This window comes from Tenebrio molitor, chromosome 6 (genome assembly GCF_963966145.1).
Source record: "Tenebrio molitor chromosome 6, icTenMoli1.1, whole genome shotgun sequence".
Classification (NCBI taxonomy): Eukaryota; Metazoa; Arthropoda; class Insecta; order Coleoptera; family Tenebrionidae; genus Tenebrio; species Tenebrio molitor.
In genome coordinates, this window is record NC_091051.1 from 16068874 (window position 1) to 16088687 (window position 19814).

At 38.0% G+C, this 19814-nt stretch overlaps 2 protein-coding genes and 1 long non-coding RNA gene across 5 annotated transcripts; 1 reads left to right on the forward strand and 2 right to left on the reverse strand.

Annotated features, from left to right (window-relative positions):
• Positions 1–1001: 1001 nt before the first annotated feature.
• RpS2 (ribosomal protein S2) lies at positions 1002–3017 on the forward strand. Its single transcript, XM_069051791.1, has 4 exons — positions 1002–1144; positions 1585–1864; positions 2044–2277; positions 2464–3017. Exons 2-4 carry the CDS (start codon positions 1586–1588, stop codon positions 2785–2787), a joined length of 837 nt encoding a protein of 278 aa, XP_068907892.1. The 5' UTR covers positions 1002–1144; position 1585; the 3' UTR covers positions 2788–3017.
• On the reverse strand, positions 2515–6853 carry LOC138133825 (uncharacterized). 2 transcript variants are annotated; one of them, XR_011160537.1, is made up of 5 exons: positions 6541–6853; positions 6294–6488; positions 6082–6242; positions 5754–6002; positions 2515–4493 (listed from the first exon to the last, which is right to left on the reverse strand). It is a non-coding gene; the product is annotated as an uncharacterized lncRNA (long non-coding RNA). The 2 variants fall into 2 exon arrangements; XR_011160536.1 differs by having other exon boundaries at positions 2515–6002; positions 6541–6846.
• A 9970-nt stretch (positions 6854–16823) lies between these two features.
• On the reverse strand, positions 16824–18317 carry LOC138133764 (retinol dehydrogenase 11-like). 2 transcript variants are annotated; one of them, XM_069051723.1, is made up of 5 exons: positions 18274–18293; positions 18100–18219; positions 17717–18046; positions 17386–17663; positions 16824–17333 (listed from the first exon to the last, which is right to left on the reverse strand). In XM_069051723.1, the coding sequence occupies exons 2-5, from the start codon at positions 18167–18169 to the stop codon at positions 17151–17153; spliced, it is 861 nt and encodes a 286-aa protein (XP_068907824.1). In that variant the 5' UTR covers positions 18170–18219; positions 18274–18293; the 3' UTR covers positions 16824–17150. The 2 variants fall into 2 exon arrangements, with proteins under 2 accessions (XP_068907824.1, XP_068907823.1); XM_069051722.1 differs by having other exon boundaries at positions 18100–18317.
• Between the last annotated feature and the right edge of the window lie 1497 nt (positions 18318–19814).

Consider the following 19814-nt stretch of genomic DNA (forward strand, 5'->3'; position numbering starts at 1 on the left):
ATCGTCGTTCGCACCCCAATAAATTAAAATTTTCAATTTTGGATTTTTCTCTTGTGAGTGACATTTCTACCGTAACGATTCAGTTCAGATCAAACGCAATTTGCAACATATTTTTCTCCTAATTGACGCTAATAAAATTGAGACGTAGTAAATTCAATACCAATAATAAATGATTTATTTATTTACAATTTACAACAAAAAATACAACATAACCATGTTCTTACTTTAATGCACAACCCTAATCGCACGTTCCCCGTTCCTGATCCTCCAGCTTGCACTGTTCGTGCCCGGCCTGCTCCCCGGTCGCCTTCTTCTTCCACTTTCCTCCGCCATATGGCGCATGTCTCCTTTTCAGGTTGGAAGTGCCGTCCTCCTCCACCTCAAACTCCATATTGAGATCGTCCCTTATGATCTTCAACAGCGTGGTCCTCGGCAACCCCAACAATTTGGATCTCTCTCGCAAGGACAAGTCCGGCGCTTCTTTCAAGGACGACCTTACGTACGGCACGTGCATCAGTCTCGACAGCGGCCTTCCACATTTCTCCTTGTCGTCCACGTTCCCTTGACTGAACAGCTTCCGCTCCCAGCTGAGGAACGTCGTCCTGTTGGGCGGCGGGGCGTTGAATCTTGCCAGGAAATTGGAGTTTATGTCTTTCCACGTCTGGTTGTTGTACTCCTTTTCGTGCACCCACACCGCCGCAACGATTTTCTGCTCGTGCGTGTATCGAGACGAATCGGAACTTTCGGCTTCATCGTCGCTCATTTTAGGGACAAGACGTCCAAGACGACATTATTTCAGAACAGCTGTAGATAGGACGTGGGGATTTTATGGATTTTGCGTAGTATAGCAGTTGCCAAGGCCACAGAACTGCGTCGGAAAAATCGGAAACGCAGATGTTTTTGGCGGTTTCGGGGGTGGGGCGGCGCGACGCTGATGCACGTTATTCTGGGGTTTTGCGGAAAATTGTAGATCATCTGTTGGGGGCATTTTCGCATTTTTTTTTAAATCGAGCTGAACACAGCTTTATCGATTGGAATGACTAGCGCCGCGCATGCGCATTGGACAGCTCGACGTAATGACGCGCATCGAGCCGTTTCCTCCTCCTCTTTCGCTCGTCGACCGTCGGCAGAGAAAGAACTGAACGTAAGTACAGCTCCTCCATTCTTTTTTGTAACGCTCTTTCTGTGTATTTTTCACTCAAACTAAACGTATTTAGTCTATGTTATTATTCTGAAATCATTCGTTCACCCAAACTGTGTCGTTTTTAGCGAAATTATTCCACAGTGTTGGTTTGCACGTGTATTTCAGTCACCGACGCCATTTTGTTCACTCTTGACTAAACTAACTAAATTGTGTCGTTAGCAAACTAGAGAGACTTGCAACGGGGCAAATGCCTGTCGATGGTTAAAAACGATTGATTTTCGAACGGACTAATTGCATTAAAGAACTTTTAATTTGTTTATTTACTCCTAAACTAGGAGCAAAAAATCACAGCAGCGCCATCTTGTCAAAATTACAATTAATGGCCCCGCTAATGTTATTGTGGTTTTGAGGGTTGAAAAACATGTTCGGTTTGGTTTTAGAATGGCGGACGCAGCTCCAGCCGGTGGGCGCGGTGGTTTCCGTGGCGGATTTGGTGGTGCACGAGGAGGCAGAGGCGGACCACGTGGTCGAGGTCGCGGACGCGGCAGAGGCCGTGGCCGCGGCAAAGAAGATCAGAAGGAATGGATCCCTGTTACAAAACTAGGACGCCTTGTTCGCGACGGAAAAATCCGATCACTTGAAGAAATCTATCTTTTCTCGCTTCCCATCAAGGAGTTTGAAATCATCGACTTCTTCATTGGACCCTCCTTAAAAGACGAGGTAAGTTTGATTTTTGACTCTCTGGACTTATTTTGTACTACATGATGAACAAGTTTATTCTTTCGCGGTTTCCACCAGAGAGCCCAGCTCTATGAAGGCTAAGAATCCTGACTTTTCAAAAATATATCTTGTTGAGTGATGGTAAAAGGCGTGAGGTTTAATACGAGTTATTTTTGCAGGTGTTGAAAATCATGCCAGTCCAGAAACAAACACGTGCCGGACAGCGTACGCGTTTCAAGGCTTTCGTCGCTATTGGTGACAGCAATGGGCATATTGGTCTAGGCGTGAAATGCAGCAAAGAAGTCGCCACCGCCATTAGAGGGGCGATCATACTAGCCAAGTTGTCCGTCGTGCCAGTACGCCGGGGATACTGGGGCAACAAAATTGGTAAACCTCACACTGTACCATGCAAGGTAAGTCGTGACTACTTATTTGTTTATTCGTTGGTAGTTTTTTTTTCAATGATGAATAAGGTTTATCCTTTCGCGGTTTCCACCAGAGGGCTCTGCTCCATGATGGTCAGAATGACTGAAATTCACTATAACTCCATAATGATGTTTTCGATGTGGTTCAGATTTTAATTTGTGATTTTTTTCTAGGTGACTGGAAAATGCGGTTCAGTTACTGTCCGTTTGATTCCGGCTCCTCGTGGTACTGGAATAGTGTCAGCTCCAGTACCTAAAAAATTGTTACAAATGGCTGGTATCGAAGATTGTTACACTTCGGCAAGGGGCTCGACCGGTACGCTTGGTAACTTTGCTAAAGCAACTTACGCCGCCATAGCTAAGACCTATGCGTATTTGACACCTGATCTGTGGAAGGAGATGCCTCTCTCGAAGACTCCATATCAGGAATTTGCCGACTATCTGGCAAAGAATCACCGGCCTGTGTCGGGACAAAGGCCCGCCGAAGCAGGCCTCTAAAAATAAGAATGTCCCGGATATTCCAAGTTTTTTATTTTTTGTTTGAATTTTTTTTTATTTGAACACCTTGCTTTTGAGACGTTCATGGGCGGAGGTTCCAGGTGGAAGTATGTCGATTGGAAATTCCAATTAACATATTTTACCTAGGTCTGAACATGAACCTGTCGAAGCATGAAAAATAATGAGTTTATAAAAATAAGTACAAAAATAAAAAATCTTTACTTTCAAAAGTTGTTTTATTTTGAGTAGGTCGAGTTCACGGCTTCCTAGATTAATAAGAGTCGAAGCCTTTAATACGGCTGGTCGAGTTCCTTGAACTGTCTGTTCCTTCAAAAGCCAAAAGTATAGTAGCGCCCTCTACCAAAAAACGAATATTTTTTAAATTAAACGAATGAAAAATCGTATTAATGTTTTTTTTTCTATCAATAATCTACTTTTTGAAGTAGTGTATGTAACATACAAATTACGATTCTTTTTAAAATGAGATTTGTACGCGGTTAAGCAGCCAAATACACAAATGTATAGTGGCGCCCTCTCAGGAACAGAAAAAATGCCTGCAACTGATGAACTCGACCAGCCGTATTAGAGGCTTCGACTCTTATTAATCTAGGAAGCCGTGGTCGAGTTTATGATGAAACTAAAATACGTACCAGGGGGGGCTTTATTTGAAGTCATTCGCAAAGTTGCGTGTGCGCAAATCAGCAAAATGCGAATGGTATTGTGAACGGTCGCTTAGCGATATGCGCTTCAATCATATGCCGTTCACGATTATTTTAAACACGCAGGAGGCCCCGATATTTTTTTGTTAGATTGGCGTCAGGTCCTGTCATATGACGTCTCGTTTTTAAATATTCGCATTGTTGTCAATTTCGTCATTAATTTAGTTAATAAGAATTTACCCAGAACTGCCATACAAATACTGTGGCGGACACAATATTCGGACACCCAATAAACCTAAGCCAAATACCCACAATTGTGTTAACAATAAGCAGTAACCATAGCCATAAATCACCAAACTGTGAGGGTTCGCTTTAAAGTTTGAAGCAAGGACCGTACTTGAAAAAATCCTAATTAGGAAAAACCCGGCGAACGTAGTTTCTATTCAACACAAAGTAGGTTACCCACAGTAATTTTGGTAATAATTCACTTTAACTACTTCTGGAATTTTCGCGTTTTTTCTGGCTAGACAGCCTCAGGGCGTCCTCCTATATCGTGTCCCACCATTCAAACCTTGTGCAAATGCCTTTTTTTTCTCTTGTTGTATTTCAAGGTCGCGCCAAGTCTTAGTATCGAGTGTTCAAATGAAATCCTGGGCTGAGTAGGCTGAATTATCAAAATTGGCATCTTCAGAACTCATTCCCATGTCCACATAGCCACAAAATCGTTTTCCACTCCAATGCAGGTGCTCTCGTATAGCCATTTCATCAACAGTTAAATTTACGATCGGATTTCTGTCAGCTTTATTTTTGAGAGCGTCAAATGCTTCTTGAGTGAAGCCTGGTCCAGCGTTAACTGTCAAGTACCACTTTTGGATGGTACTGGGGCGTGGTAGGCTCTTGCAATGCATTCCGCACATATCGATAAGCCTTTGGACTATAAAAATGTAACGTAATCGCAAAAGCTCTGAGACTTGGCGAATATTTCTCTCTCTTTTTGCCTTTCAACATCCGTTGCACCATTGCTGCCATTGAATCAGAGGCTCCTTGCTGTTAAACAGTATACAGGTGGTCCAACACTTACCATTTTTGCCATTACACGTTTAATAATTGTCCAAAAATTCTGAAACTCGGTAGGCACAATCTACAATTAATATTCTATGATTGAGCATGATCAATTTTTTCCAATTAAATTTTTGTGATGGAGCTAACTTTATAGCGATTTAATATCAAATTGGTCTACTAGTTACAGAACTCCTCACCTTTTTGATTGATCCACTTCCGACTTTGAATTATAATTAGGTAATAGTGAAAATTGCGATCAAATATCAAGTTAAAGAAAGCTGGAATCCAAGACCGTTTATGGTAGAGCTGAATAGGACAGCTCGTAATGTGATGGCCCCCCAATAAATCTTTTTGACGCAGGGCTGTCGGCTCCCCCGAAACCATTTTTCAGGTCAGTACTGGTGAAATTCCAGTTTATGATAGAAACGATTCGCAGCAAGTAAAGGATTTTTCTTTAAATGAAAAATAGACATTTTAGAAAACTGAATATTGAATAATTTCAACTTCATTACGTAATTTATTTGAAAATTTCTTCAGAATGTTTGCCGAAATTGCTAGGCGTAAAATAGTCGAGTTCGGCCCTGACAGGGTAAGTACCTGCAGTTTGGCGATGGAGTATTGTAAATCTTACTTCTGGTTTGGTTTGTGATTAGGCACTTAGTGTAACTGCGTCATAAATTCCTGTCAGTTATGCGGCACCTTCTTTAATTGCAAATAAATCGGCAATGTGATGCGTTTTAATTTTTTTTATTTTCAAATTTCTGTTTTCTGTATTAGTTTGAACCTATTTATATTAAAAAAAATTTTTTTTGAATTTTGATTAATTTCACTTTATCGCCTCTTGACGCGAAACCCAATTGATAATAAATAAAATAATGGGACATGCTTATAACTTCCTAGCCAAGCGTACAATTTTTTCGATAATTAGAAACCGCTAAATCGCAAAAATGGTAAGTGTTGGACCACCTGTATATGTAAAAATTGCAACAATTTATACGGTGTGGTCAAGAATGACTGAGTTTGTTGGTAACAATGCAATTTGGAAAAATTTGAAATTTACCAACAAAGGTTCATTTTTGTAATAGCATAAACATAACCAGCATAACCAAAAATGTTTTTAATGTCGTCTCAAGTTAAAAAATCTGGTCAGTGCCAATTACAAGACAAAAAACAGCAGTACTTTTCAATTGTTTCATTAGCAACAGACTCAGTCATTGTTGATCACAATGTATTTATGTATTATACCAATAAAGTCATTTCTGCATTTTCCGACAACATGTTTTTTTCTTTCAAATGCACAACTAATTCTTGCAATGATGTTACTTTCCGCCTAAGTGCTACATTTTGCCTCTTTATTTTCTTCATTTCCTTTCTTAATCTAATAAACTTTTCTCTGATGTAGTCACAGTTTAGCACTTCGAGGACTATTAAAATTTTTCTGCAATTTGGACCTTCTTGGTGTAGAGGGCAATGCAGATAATGATGTCTGACGTGCTGTATTAAAAATAACATTTTAGGCATATATACCATATACATATAAATATGTATATTATTGCAAATCAATAATACTTGCCGACTATGGAAGGTTCATTAATTGGTAATTTCAAAGGGCTAACATTTTCTCTAGGTGTGTCAATGTTAACAGATGAAGCACTCACAGAGGATGCAGTAACTTCCACATTTGTCGAAGCTGATGCGGACTTTTCATTAGGAATTGATGCATAAACACTTCCACTACAATGTAAGTTACAAATAATGGACACTTTTCATAAAACAGCAACCTACCTTTTTGTAGATAATTTTACCAGATACAATGTAGAAATACTTCCTTTGATTAATCTTGAGCGTCCAAATGGAGTCTCTGCAAAACATGTTGCAGCAAAATGTTTGCTACAAATCTGAGTGTACTTGAAAATATCATTTTCCTTAAGTCGGCATGCTTTCAACCATCCATTTCGAATGTTTGGATTTGAAGGAAACCTTAAATGTTTTTAATATTAAATAGGTAATAATTTATGACAAATATACTTACTGATGGTACGAGCATTTATTATCTTTATTTTTACACACGTAACAAAACTTCATTTTTCAGTTTTCACAAAAACGAGAGAAAAACAAAAGAAAAACAAGAACTGATAATGTCAATCACAATCACAGATTCACAGAGGACTCACAGACCCACAGACCACTCACAGTTGCTGATTTGTGCACAGACCACAGAATACAGACCCTCACAGATTCACAGATGTCAATTGTCAAAGCGTTGGCCATTGATCATGCGTAGAGCGAAGCTGTGCGAGTTGTGTAGCTATTTCTCTTAGACTAATACGTTTGTGTCTATTTATCTCTTTTCAATTATTTGGAACATCAAATGTGTCTCACCAACTCGTTGCATTACGCATCCACGTAGTATATACAGAATGTCTATAAAAGAACATAATATATCAAGAGTTCTGTGGAACTCGAATATATTTGATTTTTGCCGCTTTGTACAGAGTGATCAACAAGGACTGAAGCTGTTGGCAACAATGACAACATGATGAAAATTTCAGTGAAGTTGGTAGCATTACATTTTCAGTTGTCAATTTTGACGGGCAAATTTAAACTTCAAAATCAAGTGTCATTTTTGTATCAATTTATTAATGAAAATGGTTTTTACACTAGAGCAAGACATTTTTATTGGTATGGCGTACTTTCGGACTGGAAATTTTGATGCTGCTAACGGTTGGCAGTATTCCACGGTGCACGGACGATACATTGCACCAATTTTAACAAATGTTCCCTGAGCCAGTTGGTACTTTGGGCGGCGCGGTAGCTTAGTCGCGTTTAAGCAGCATTGCACGAGATTGGTGCAACGTTACCTACAAACAGGTGATGTGAAAAAGGCAAAACCTACTGGCAGAAGATGTAGTTGAGAATGTTCGAGGTAGAATGGAACAAAACCCTCAAAAGTCAGTGCGAAAGCTTTCACTCCAAACAGGCGTGATTCTTATGTAAAACACACGCATCCAAAGTTCTTTGTTGGGCACGTTTAATGCAGGGCCTAATAATCCTTACCATTAAAAATCACGTCATTCCTTTTCCTTACTTTACAGGCTTGTCATATGGAAGTTGCCTAACCATTTTAAAGAAGAAATTAAAGTTCCAACCTTACAAATTTTCCCGGATCTAATCCCTGCATCCCGCAGACTTTCAACTCGAAAATAATAACGCATAAAACATGTTTCTGTTTCTCAGGAGGGGCATGCGGGCACGGCCTGTCGCTTTTATGAATATCGAAACAGTGGGCCATTATTAAGTACCGCTAATTACATTTTATACTGTTTTTGGTCGTTTTGTACGTATCGTGTTTTAAAACTACCAACTCGTAACATAACCTAAATTTTTGGACATTCACAACTTGCAGCGGGTGCCAACACTGACGCACAAAAAAATTTCATATTTTGGGAATATTTTGCTGTCATTTGCTGCCAACAGCTTCAGTCCTTGTTGATCACGCTGTAGCATATTGTGGTACCAAATAGAAAAACAGAGGTTATGTAACTTCATTAATGACAGGTTCTTTGATTTTTACAATAAAAGCAATTAAACGCCTTCGTGAGGCAGCAATCCATACTCCAACCTTTAGAGGATGCAATTGGGTTTCTACAAATGCATGTGTATTTTCTGAACTCCATATTCTATAGTTTTGTGGTTCGTCAAAAAAAAAACTGATGTCTAATAATAATCTGCAAGCAAAGTTAAAAAATTAAATTGTTTAATTCAAATTCATTATTAGGAACCTGTCATCATTCAAATTATTCAAAAACCAATTGCAGTATTCTAAGCGCCTCTGAGAACCACCTGGTCGAAGTTCTTCAAGTGTTGTGATTTTGTGTGAATAGAAGTTCAGGTTTTTCTAACGGTACATCAGCCTGAAGTGATAACTTCCTGAGGGATTTTTTTTGAGCTTTTGTTCCATTCGTTGGAGTAAATCTTCAACAATTTCTTCATTCACTGGCGCTCTTCCTACACTTTTACCTTTTTCAACAGTTGCCACAAATTTATCCACAATCGATGTTGTCATTTGGAAATTTTGCGAAAAATTGTTCCTTGCAAGCGTCTATAGAATAAACCCACTCTCCATTCTGCACGGTACCATTTCGGTAATACGACATCACAATGAAGGTATTTTGCTCTAGCGTTAAAACCATTGCGGTTTACTAAAAAGATTGCTTATTACTTACTGTAAACATACGAAAATAAATGTCTTACCTTCGCTACTTCCTAACTTGTTTTTGGTATTCACAGTTCACACTTATGCGGAAAAACGTTTTACTCTTGATAAAGACTCTTGAAGAAAATCACAAGCAAAACAACTAAGACACCAAACTCACAAACTGACGCTAAGATTTAATTATTAATAACTTGACATTTGTCATTTGACATCTAATTTGTCAGCTTCAACAACTCGACGTAGTTCGGTCAAAAAAAACATAGACCCGCATAATTCCACAGGACTCTTGATATATGTTCTTTTATAGACACTTTGTATGATCGAAGGATATCCGCAATACCATTCGCATGTTGCGTGTATATGTATTTATATATTATTTGAAATCAGAAACATTTTGGTTGGGGCACGTAAATATTTATATTGTTTAAACAATAATTTGCTATTTATGGAAAAAAATCCGTTTTCCACGATATTTAAACTACTCAAAATGAATAAGGAGACACTTATAAAAATGGAGTTTTTTTGAAAAAATTGTTTTTATTTGTTTTAGAAAGAATTACTCTTTAAATAATAAACATTCCAAATGTTTTGAATAAGTTTTTAAGAAAAAAATTAAATCCAAACATTTAAAAGTAGGTACTTACAAATTGTTTGATAATAAAAAAATTTAAATTGTTAAAAAGAAAGAAATTAATAACTGGTATGACCTCCTCTGACCCGGATTAATTCAGGACAACGACGGGGCATACTCCCAATCAAATTTGAAATCGCCTCCTGGGGTAGTAGTTCCCATTCTTGAAGAAGAAGTTCTTCAACATGTTGGAGGTTTCGTATGGGTTGGTGTTCCCGTATTCGTTTGTTCAATGTGTCCCATAGATGTTCGATGGGATTAAGATCTGGACTGTTTGCCGGCCATTCCATCACTTCAATATTGTGGTCGTTGAAACAATTTCTAACTATGCCCGCTATGTGAGGTCTGGCGTTGTCTTGCTGTAAAATGAAATCACGTCCCATATTCTCAGCAAATGGAACGACATGTGGTTCTACAATGACAATGTCTCTGAGATACCGTACAACTGTTAAAGATCCTCCTCGAAGAACCACTAGCTCGGTGCGACCAGTTAAAGTTATTCCACCCCATACCATAATCGACCCTCCACCGAAAGCAACAATTTCTTGTACGGTGGAGTCTATGTAACGTTCACCTGGGCATCTCCACACTCGAATTCGTCCATCGTTATGGTCTAGACAAAATCTGGACTCGTCCGTAAACAAAACATTACTCCATTGTTCTGGAGTCCAGTCGCGATGCAATTGCGCAAAGTTTCTTCGGATTCTTCTATGGACTGGAGTTAAACGAGGTACTTTTGCTTGTTTCCTTGCACGGAACTGAGTTGCGTGCAGCCTATTTCGAACAGTTTGGTCAGAAATTCTGGTTCCAGTACTTGCCACGAGTCGATTTTGTAGAGCGCGGGCACTAATTCTACGTTCCTGAAGTGGCCAACGGGTCAGTAAACGATTTTCTCGAGGAGTAGTAGACCTTTGTCGTTGTGGGTAAGGACATCGTTGTACAATACCATAAGCCAAATGTCTAATCCATGCTCTAGATATTGCAGAATGACTCACATTCATCATTTGAGCAACACGTCTTCTTGAATGACCTTCTTCAATTAATGTTACTGCTCTAGCTATCTGAATTTTATTAAGATATACCCTTGGTTGTCTCCTTCTGCCCAGCACATCCATAGTTATGTTTTCACCATAAAATTACCGCTCAAAAGTATAGAATAACGTTTTTCTAATTTTGACATATAAAGTGACACTTTTCAAAATTAATTGACGTTGGGAAACGTCACACTTTTCGTAACTGGTTACGAAAAGTAAAATCTTTCCTAACTGGTTAGGAAATAGTATATTGTTATATAAGTGAGGAAAGGGATGCATTGCTAAACGAGAATGACAATTGGATCACGAGCGATAGCGAGTTGATCTAATCATTCAAGTTTAGCAATGGACCTTTCCTCACGTATATAACATACTATTTTTTCCAACGTCAAGAGCTTTCGGTTTATCTTGCATAGGTATTATCAATTTATTATTTTATGCAAATCAATATAGAAGTAAAATTTGAAAATCACGTTTCCATGCTCACAGTAAACAATAAAATTTAATTAATGAATGTCAAGTCGTGTTTTTACCAAAACTTGAAAATTACTCAGAATTTACTAAACAAATAGTGATGGAAGTAGAAGATAGTGTTGTAAATTTACCAAATCCAGAAATTAAAGAAGCAGCGAAGTACAGCTTGACCACAGTAGATTTACTCATTCAGTAGGGACACGGAGCTGTTTCGGTTATCGCCAAATTCGAATACGCATGTCTTCGCAGCGGCGGTCCTTTACAAGATGCTCGTAGCGTGGCGCTGCTGTTTTTGGCGCCTTCACGCCCTGATTTCTACATTACAACGGGTGTTTTTTAAAATTTGGCGTCGAAGTTAGTCGATTGTGAATGCGCTATACGGATCACGGATCAGCTGTTTAAATCTTACGCCTTTACATGAGTGGTGCGGACTCAACCGCCTCTCCAACAACAACTTCGACGCCAAATTAAAAAAAAAAAACACCATCAGTACTGGAACCATGTATCTTGATAGAAAGAAAATTTCTTTCCGTTTCTTAAGTTCCTTTCTATTTGCCGCAAACCAACCATGTAGAACCGATGGTGAAAACGGACGCATAGAAATAGAAAAATCTCCGTAGCGCACTTTTGCATCTTTCCAATTGTCCATCTTTGTCGTTCACCAACTCAATGCATATGGCGTTTTCTCTCAGAACTCAAGTCTGGCTGAGTGCAATGAATGAAATTGCCGCGAACGATGGTGTTGCCATCTATGGCATTTTCTAGCAAGGACCGCCAATACCGCCATGTTATTAAAAAATCTGGCTGACGAAACTTCAAAGGTGCCGACCCTAGCTGTCCCTACTGAATGAGTAAATCTACTGTGGCTTGACCAGAATAGCTTGGCGTATGAGATGCGCACAAGAGGAAACGAGCGAGTCTCTGTAAGACAAGGATATGGCTATGGTTGTACGTACGGTACACTCAATGAAGCAAATCTGCTCAAAACAGCCCGGACATGCTGTTCCCTTGAAGCTACAAGACGTACCCGCTTTTCTTAATAAATATTCTTAACTCTTTCCCCTACAGTTTTGAAGCTTGAAGCGCTGATTTTCGCCCGTTAGTACACGATCTAAACACTTCCAGACCCAACAGACAAGTGCGCTCCGCTAATGGGAGGGATTTCAGTCCACTGCGTCACTCGCCAAGCTGTTCTGGTCGACCTGTAGGTATCTTTGGAATTATTACCTATAAAATCTCGAGCACGCTACGGAAAGGAATACAATGCGTTACTGAGATGGAGACAAGTAGTAAGAAGCGCTAGTTTGGCGTCAACGTCAAGCTCTGTACCGACACGTTATTTAGAAAAAAAAATCAGGAACATTTGGAGTTTTAATTCGTGTAAAAAATTGTACATTTAATTTCTATAATACTGATAAAAAAGTTAAGTATCTTTGTAAGTGCTAATTGTTAATAAAGAATTCTTACAAATGTATATATATGTATATTTGAACGTTATTTTAAAGAAAGTACGTACATACCTAAATGGGGATCAATTTTTTTTTTACTTTCCCCACTAGTGAGGGAAGTGATTTACTTTCCTCACATGTGATGCAAACGCCTACTTTCATCTCTAAATTGAGTGATGGAAATGTCATTTTCAGACTTGACGTTGTAAAAAATGTATTGTATCATCAATTTGACACTGTCATATTTTTTGTTTTTAAGCAAAATAACCGTGCCTACTTACCTACTTGATATTTTAACACAATAATAATTTATTATTAATGAAATTCATTACTTCGTTTAACGTTTGAAGAAACTTTTTTTTGTCAAAATTAGAAAAAATCTTGTATGTAACACTTTAGGAAATGCAATTTTGTGTAACTCGTGTGATTTTGCGGGATCTCGCTGCGCTCGTCCCGCAAATATTCCACTCGTTACACAAAATAACGCATTTCCTAACTGGTTACATAAATAGCTATTTGTGTTGAATTTAATGTTACGGCGTTTTGTTGTTTTTTTGTTTATTTGACAACAAAAACAAGCGAAAAGAGTGGCTACCTTTGCAGCGAGTGACTCTTGAGTATCTCTATATTGGTGCTAAAATTATAATTTGTTTCGTAAAATATTGCACAAAATAAAGGCATCTGCAGAAGTGTTTCCTTATTCGTTTTGAGTAGTTTATTTCAAAGATTTTTTTTATATGGCAACTGAAATACAGCGTGTTTTCGAAGTTGAGGTGTTCCTTTTAACCTGTGATAGTATGCGTTGTTCTAAAGAGTTTTAGCCAAAGTCACCTTAGTAAAATGTGTACGGCAATGAAGATAAAATAAATTAATTTTTTTGAAATTTCTGAAACCGGTCCTGCTCAAATTTGCGCTGATTTGTTAGAAATTAGAATTGACAAAAAAAAATCAAATGAGCATGGACGTTAATCAAAAATACTGTCAGAGTTGTCATCTAATTAGTCGGAATGGCTTTATCATTACGAAAATAATGAGCTCACAGATATGTTGCTAATGTAGGGGCAATGTTATCACGTTATCAGAATGCAGCTGCGGCGTCTAGAGAGTACGCAGAGCGATTTCCAGAAAGACACCATCCTGGGCCACGTCAGTTATTAATCTAGGACAGCGGAGAAATAGACAGGACCGGACTCAAAATTTTAGAAAACAATAAAAATATACAATCAATTATCTCCCTTAATACAAACATTTTACTAAGAAGATTTAGGCTAAAATTCTTAAGAATAATGTATAGTATCTCGTGTTACAAGGAACCCCTCAACTTCGAAAACACCCTGTATAAAGAGTAGTTAAGTTAAAATTTCTAGTAAAAAAACAATTTTTACAACAAAAAACAACAATAAAAATGCAACATAAAACCAAATGCAGAGAACATTTTTTACCCATTCGTGTCTTTCTGAACAGCTTAAACAATGACATAGTTGAATCAAACAGTGTAGTTGTTTTTAAAAATAAATTACAAAAATATCCTCTGGAAATTCATAGCCATAATTACAAGTAAGTAGTGCTTATAGGCGGCCCGGCCGCGACTCGAACGAAGCAGACAGTGAAATACATCTGTTGGAAATCCTACACTAAAGCTTGCTAAGTTAATTTCTGGGAATAAAACAGGCTAATGCCTCTATTCCTCCAATTAATAATAATAATATTAAAGGATACACAACCACATTACATTTATAAACCAGAAAGTTGTTTGGAAAATGACAATTACAAATTATATTTTGATCGCACAGTTTTAACTGACATTCACATTAAGCATAACAGACCAGACATTATTAAACTAGGCAAAAATGAATAGGGAATTCCACAATTTTTCTTGGAAATTGCCCCAATCCTCCCACTAGATAAATTTGAAATGTGACAGTACTTGAAACGTTACATTTAATGTGCATATACAGATATTTCTAACATATTTCAATACAAATTTTAAACTGTAAATATAAAAAATTCAAAAATGGAAAAATTCCCTATTCATTCTTGCTTAGTTTATTTTAAATAAATAAATAAAATAAAAAAAATTTCTGACTTTTTCTTTTGCGGCACTTGGTCATCTGCTGACTCTGACTCTGGTAGAAGCGGCACTGGAGGAGTTAATAACTCCTTCGATTCGATGATCCATCAGCTACAGAAGATTTTTAATATTTTTTCTAATTTTTTTTGTACTTACATAAATACACATTCACTTCGCTCATGAGGACCTTTCCGAATTTGTTTGGACGAAACCGTATTCATTTTTGTGCTGACGTGGCCCAACAAAAAACGGACAAAAAAGCGAATTTTAGGTGTTTTCAAAGGTGAATTTGTGTGACAGAAATCGTATTCATATGTGTGCTGAAGTGGCCCAATAGAAAAACAGGGTGATTCCGAAAGCTTTTTAATATGCTTTAAAAACAAGGTAGGATCTTTAAAAAAAATGATGTGTGCTGAAGGGGCCTTACTAGTAGTTTAGTTGTATCAAATTTATTAGGACTTTGTCTTTAATAAATGTTCCACAACTTGGTCTTGCCGTAGAGAATCCAGTTGCTGTCGTATTTATTTAATTCGTCGAGGTTCAATTTTCGAACGAACCTCGCAGCGCTTGAAGACCCGTTGAGTTGATGACGCGCAGACTTCTCCAAAAGATCTAAACATTTTCGAAAAGGTAACAAAACTGTCTTCTTGGATTAGAAGAATTACCCAACAGTAAATTCGTCAAAACACTTCACCAAGACACAAATTAGATTTTCCGAATTTGACTCACGTAATTAGGTACGAGTAGGTATATTTGAAAAAATAACGATTGTTGCGAATAAGGGCAGTGCCGATTTTGCCACTAGGCAATTGTCTAGTAAATTGAATTCAAAAACTAAATTAAAAAAAAAGAGGGGAGAGCCGAAAGCGAAGCCCGATATCGACCTCGACGTTATTCTTCTACGCCGCCCACGATCGGTGGGACCGTTCCCTCGGGCCTCACCTCGTTTCCCAAAAAAAAGGTAAATTCAAAATAGAAAAGGAAGTCGCACGGCGGACGAGGACACAAAAGATAAAGAAATAAAATAAACAGAAACTCTTACAAAAAAAAAAACTGTTATCGCTCTGACCGGCCGTTTGCATGCAGGTCACCAGCAGACCGATACCTCAAATCCGAAGAAAAAAAAAACGTTCTGCCTAAAACGACGCGCTGGCTTCGCGAAAACTAAAATTTTTTTCTATCACCCTGGCATTGATCGTCACGGGACGGTCGACGTCTCTGGAGACCTGGACGTTCCTCGGAGACTTCCTCGGGCCCACGGTGGACGACGAAATCCGGGCGTGGAATTTGACTCCGCACTCCGGCGTTTGGTTCTTCGCGAACCTTCTGTCGGGATCCGTTAATCCGCTCCTCGGCGTCTGGGTTTGGACTTCCTGGACTCTTCTTCCAACCTCACCCTCTTCGGACCCTCGACGTCTCCACACCCTTTTTTTCGCCGTTCAACCACTCGTCGTTTCAGCCCCTTTCACAGTCCCGCACCGATCTGACCTCCCTGACCAAAGACCAAAAGCCCCTCCCCGCACTCTCTCCTGTTTTTTTATAGTTTCGCCCCTCTCAATTCGGGTTTTTATTATTTTTGGCGGAAAACGTCGTGCGCACGATGATCGAATCATTGACAATATACTTGCATTTTTTTTTTAAGGTAACAGTATATTTGATGGAAAAGTACAGTTAATTTCAAAATTATAGAGTCCACCTAATTTTCTACAGTGTGAATTGCACTTACATTTTTTCTCAATGATCAATGACAATTTTGACAAACCAAATGCCTAATCTAACCGAAAACCCGAAAATGCTCATTCTTTCCAAATTAGAAGAAAGATGGTCGATCCAGAGATAGCTCAGTATTATAACATCGCGAAGAGCATCGTGCAGAGGATAAAACAGACACTATTATGGTGTTCTAAAATATCAGCGACATTTTATGTTGTCAAAGTCACCTAACCTATATAAAAAATATGACGCTCAAATTTCAAAAAGGCATGTTTACATGTGGAAAAAACTGTAATAAATCGACTTCTTGATTTTTGAGGTGTAGGTCCTCGATAATTTTGAAATTAACTGTACACTGATTTTTTAATTTGTAGCATATTTTATTGTAAATCAGAAATTTGTACTGCAGAAATCAAATTCACCTGAACATCTTTGGAACTGCTTGTGGAGTGGGACGGCCATATAGCTTAGCGTTTTGATACAGTTGGCCATGGTCCAAATCAGTCCAAATCTTCTGAGGTTCAGAAGCTCTAGAATGCATGGAAGTATTTTTAGTTGCATATACCTGTTTCAATTTAATTTTGGAAAATTTTGCCGAAACTCGGTCAAACAGGCAACAGCGCTGCGTGTCCATTCTGTGTTACCTACTGAAAATTCGATTACGAAAGTAAGATTCAATGATGAATCTTTTATGTTCTAACCATTTTGCTTTAAAATTTGATTAATAGTGACAGTTGTATGACGTTTATTAGCTGAGTTAGCAAAGATACGAAAAATCTGACACTGTCAAAGTCATAGCCGCCCCTTATCAACCTAATTGTTGATCGCACAGTACATTTGTATAAGATGTTGCCTATACCATATGGTATAAATGTAAATATTTCTTGTAATATCAATAATATGTATAAACTAGTACTAATTTAAACAGAGTAGTTGTAGAGTTAACACTTTATACCCTATTCCTAACCTACAAGTGAATAATTAACAAATCCCACAACAGAACAGTAACAATTACTGAGCACACTAGAACCTTGTTCACCTTGACTTAAAATTATTTACTTCAACTTCAATCCAACCAACTGTTCGGATATTTCCCACAACTTCTTCGCTGTATTTTCATCTCTTGCAGCACAATACGGCTTTACAGGTTTACAATCTTCAAAGTGTTGTCCATTGTACTGTTCGATACCATCTTCCACTGACAAATAAATCGAAGTTTGTGCACCTTCTTCAGGGGTCTGAAAATCGAGTTATTGAATACTCATAATAAATAATAAAATTTACTCATACTTTAAAACACTTCGAAGCCACGTAATTAAGAAAAGAGGAAAATCGCTGAAAATCGGTGTGAACCGCTCCTGGATGAAGTGAGTAAGTTGTTACACCTGTTCCTTCCAATCTTCTCGCTAACTCTTGGGTGAAATAAATATTGCACAATTTACTTTTGTTGTAGAGATTCCAGTCGCCGTCGAATTTATTTAATTCGTCCAAATTTAGACTTCGTATAAGCTTTGCGAGGGCTGAAGAAACATTAACCACGCGACTTGGGGCACTAGCTTTGAGAAGATCTATTGAAAAATCACTATTAACGACAATTTTTAGTTACAAGTGGCACGAGTACTTAGTAAGAGGTTTGTAAGAAGAAAAGGCGAAAAATAATTGATCGCCATTTCCACCTGAAGCCCGTCCTCAGTTGTCTTATCTGGTAAATCAGCCGCTCCTGCATTGTTCACTAAAATGTCGAGTCTGCTTTCGGTGGTGTTGATATCTTTAGCAAACTCTCTAACAGACGCGAGCGATTCCATATCGATTAGTTTAACAACGACATTCTCGTTACCAGTCAAAGATACAATTTTATTTTTAGCGTCATTGGCTCTATCTCGATTTCTGCAAGCCAAAATGACACGACAACCCCGCTTGGCGAAATCTAAAGCAGTTACATATCCAATTCCTAGGGATTATTTTTGATTATTAAGAAAAAAACATTGAATACCATGTATCTACCGGTGTTAGCTCCTGTGACAATAGCTGTTTTGCCCACCAAACATTTTGAACTTTTACAGAAATGAACCATTTTGAAGATCGCCTCAAATAAACACTTTGTTTCCACTGTAAAAATTGCACCTACTAACAAATCGATGGGAAGGTGAAATATTCCTGAAGGTCAATAATAATTACTACGTCACTGTCAGAATTACGTAGTTCTTAGTAGAATTGCAACTGTGCAATTATGTCATTTGTTCTAAGGTCGACAAGATAGTTAAAAGGTGTGTTATGTACTTTGATCCAAGATAAACGATGTTTTTTTTTTATTTACCAGAAAACAATTTTTTTCCCTATCGGTTAGAAATGTAGGTTGTGGATACCTCATTTGAGGTGAGAAAATTCAACTTTCTCGCTAAGGTAAGAAAGTTAATCATGAAATGTTTATGGTAAAACTGTACCAAAATACAAATGTCAAAAGTGTCAAAAGTGAAATAAGTTACTGATAAATGAAAGCCAATTCAATAAAGCAAGTTGGTAGATCAATCATATAATCTGGAAAATAAACAGATAAGCTAGGTAGGTAGATTACTTTACCCTGTTTATTTCAAATTTTCGAACAAACGTCAAATCTTCAAATGCGATGACAAGTTAATTAAACAAATAACCAGGAATATAACCATCTTTTTTTGACTTTTTTCAACGAAGTTGTGCCGGTAGGGAAAAAAATAGTATTCAAACCTTGTTAAGAAAGTGCCCTTGCAGACCTTAGGCACTTACAAACCTCGCCTACGGCTCGGTTTATAATCTTTACCTGCGGTCTGCAAGAAAGCACTTTCTTACCTTGGTTTGAAATATACTAATGTACATAATTGGAATACACATCTGTTACGGTTCGAAAATCCCTTTCCGTTTATTTTTCAATTTTTACGAATAATTGGTTCCACTCTTCGATCATATATACTACGTGGATGCGTAATGCAACGAGTTGGTGAGACACATTTGATGTTCCAAAAAATTGAAAAGAGATAAATAGACACAAACCCATAAGTCTAAGAGAAATAGCTACACAACTTGCACAAGTTCGCTCTGCGCATGATCAATGGCCAACGCTTTGACAATTGACATCTGTAAGTCTGTGATTGTGATTGACTGAATACATGCGCCTGCGTAGAATGCAACATTCCGGTACACATTGTGTCGCTTTTTTTGGAACACGAGGTAGACAAGGTATTAGGCATCCACGTAGTATATATGATCGAATGTTAAACTAATGCTTGGGAATACGCCATCGTTACTCGAATAGGTACCTTAAAAATAACCAACTCGGCGAACGCTCGCTTACGTTTAGGCCGACAGTAACCAGTAAAGTCTTGGTCTAGAAATAGTCAATTCTGACTTAAATTGTAAATCATTTTACAATAGGAGAGCCAAGCGTCTTATAACAACCATAAATAATGTCTAATTTTATTGTCCCTTTGTCGTGCAGTGCCGACTCAAGGAAGGGTAAGCATCAGGTATATTTAGCAACCCCTACTTAGAGAAAGTCTACCTAATGGGTCTGTCACAATAGTGTTAATGTTAGTGGTAATGTTATGTTAGTGGAGATAGCAATGGTGATGTTAGTAGTCCAGTGTTCACAATAATGTTACTCTTACAGCTCTCAACGTGGTGTGAACTGTCACTGCGCCTGCGCGTGCGTGAAATTCTCGATGGTGATTGGTAGATGTTAAAGA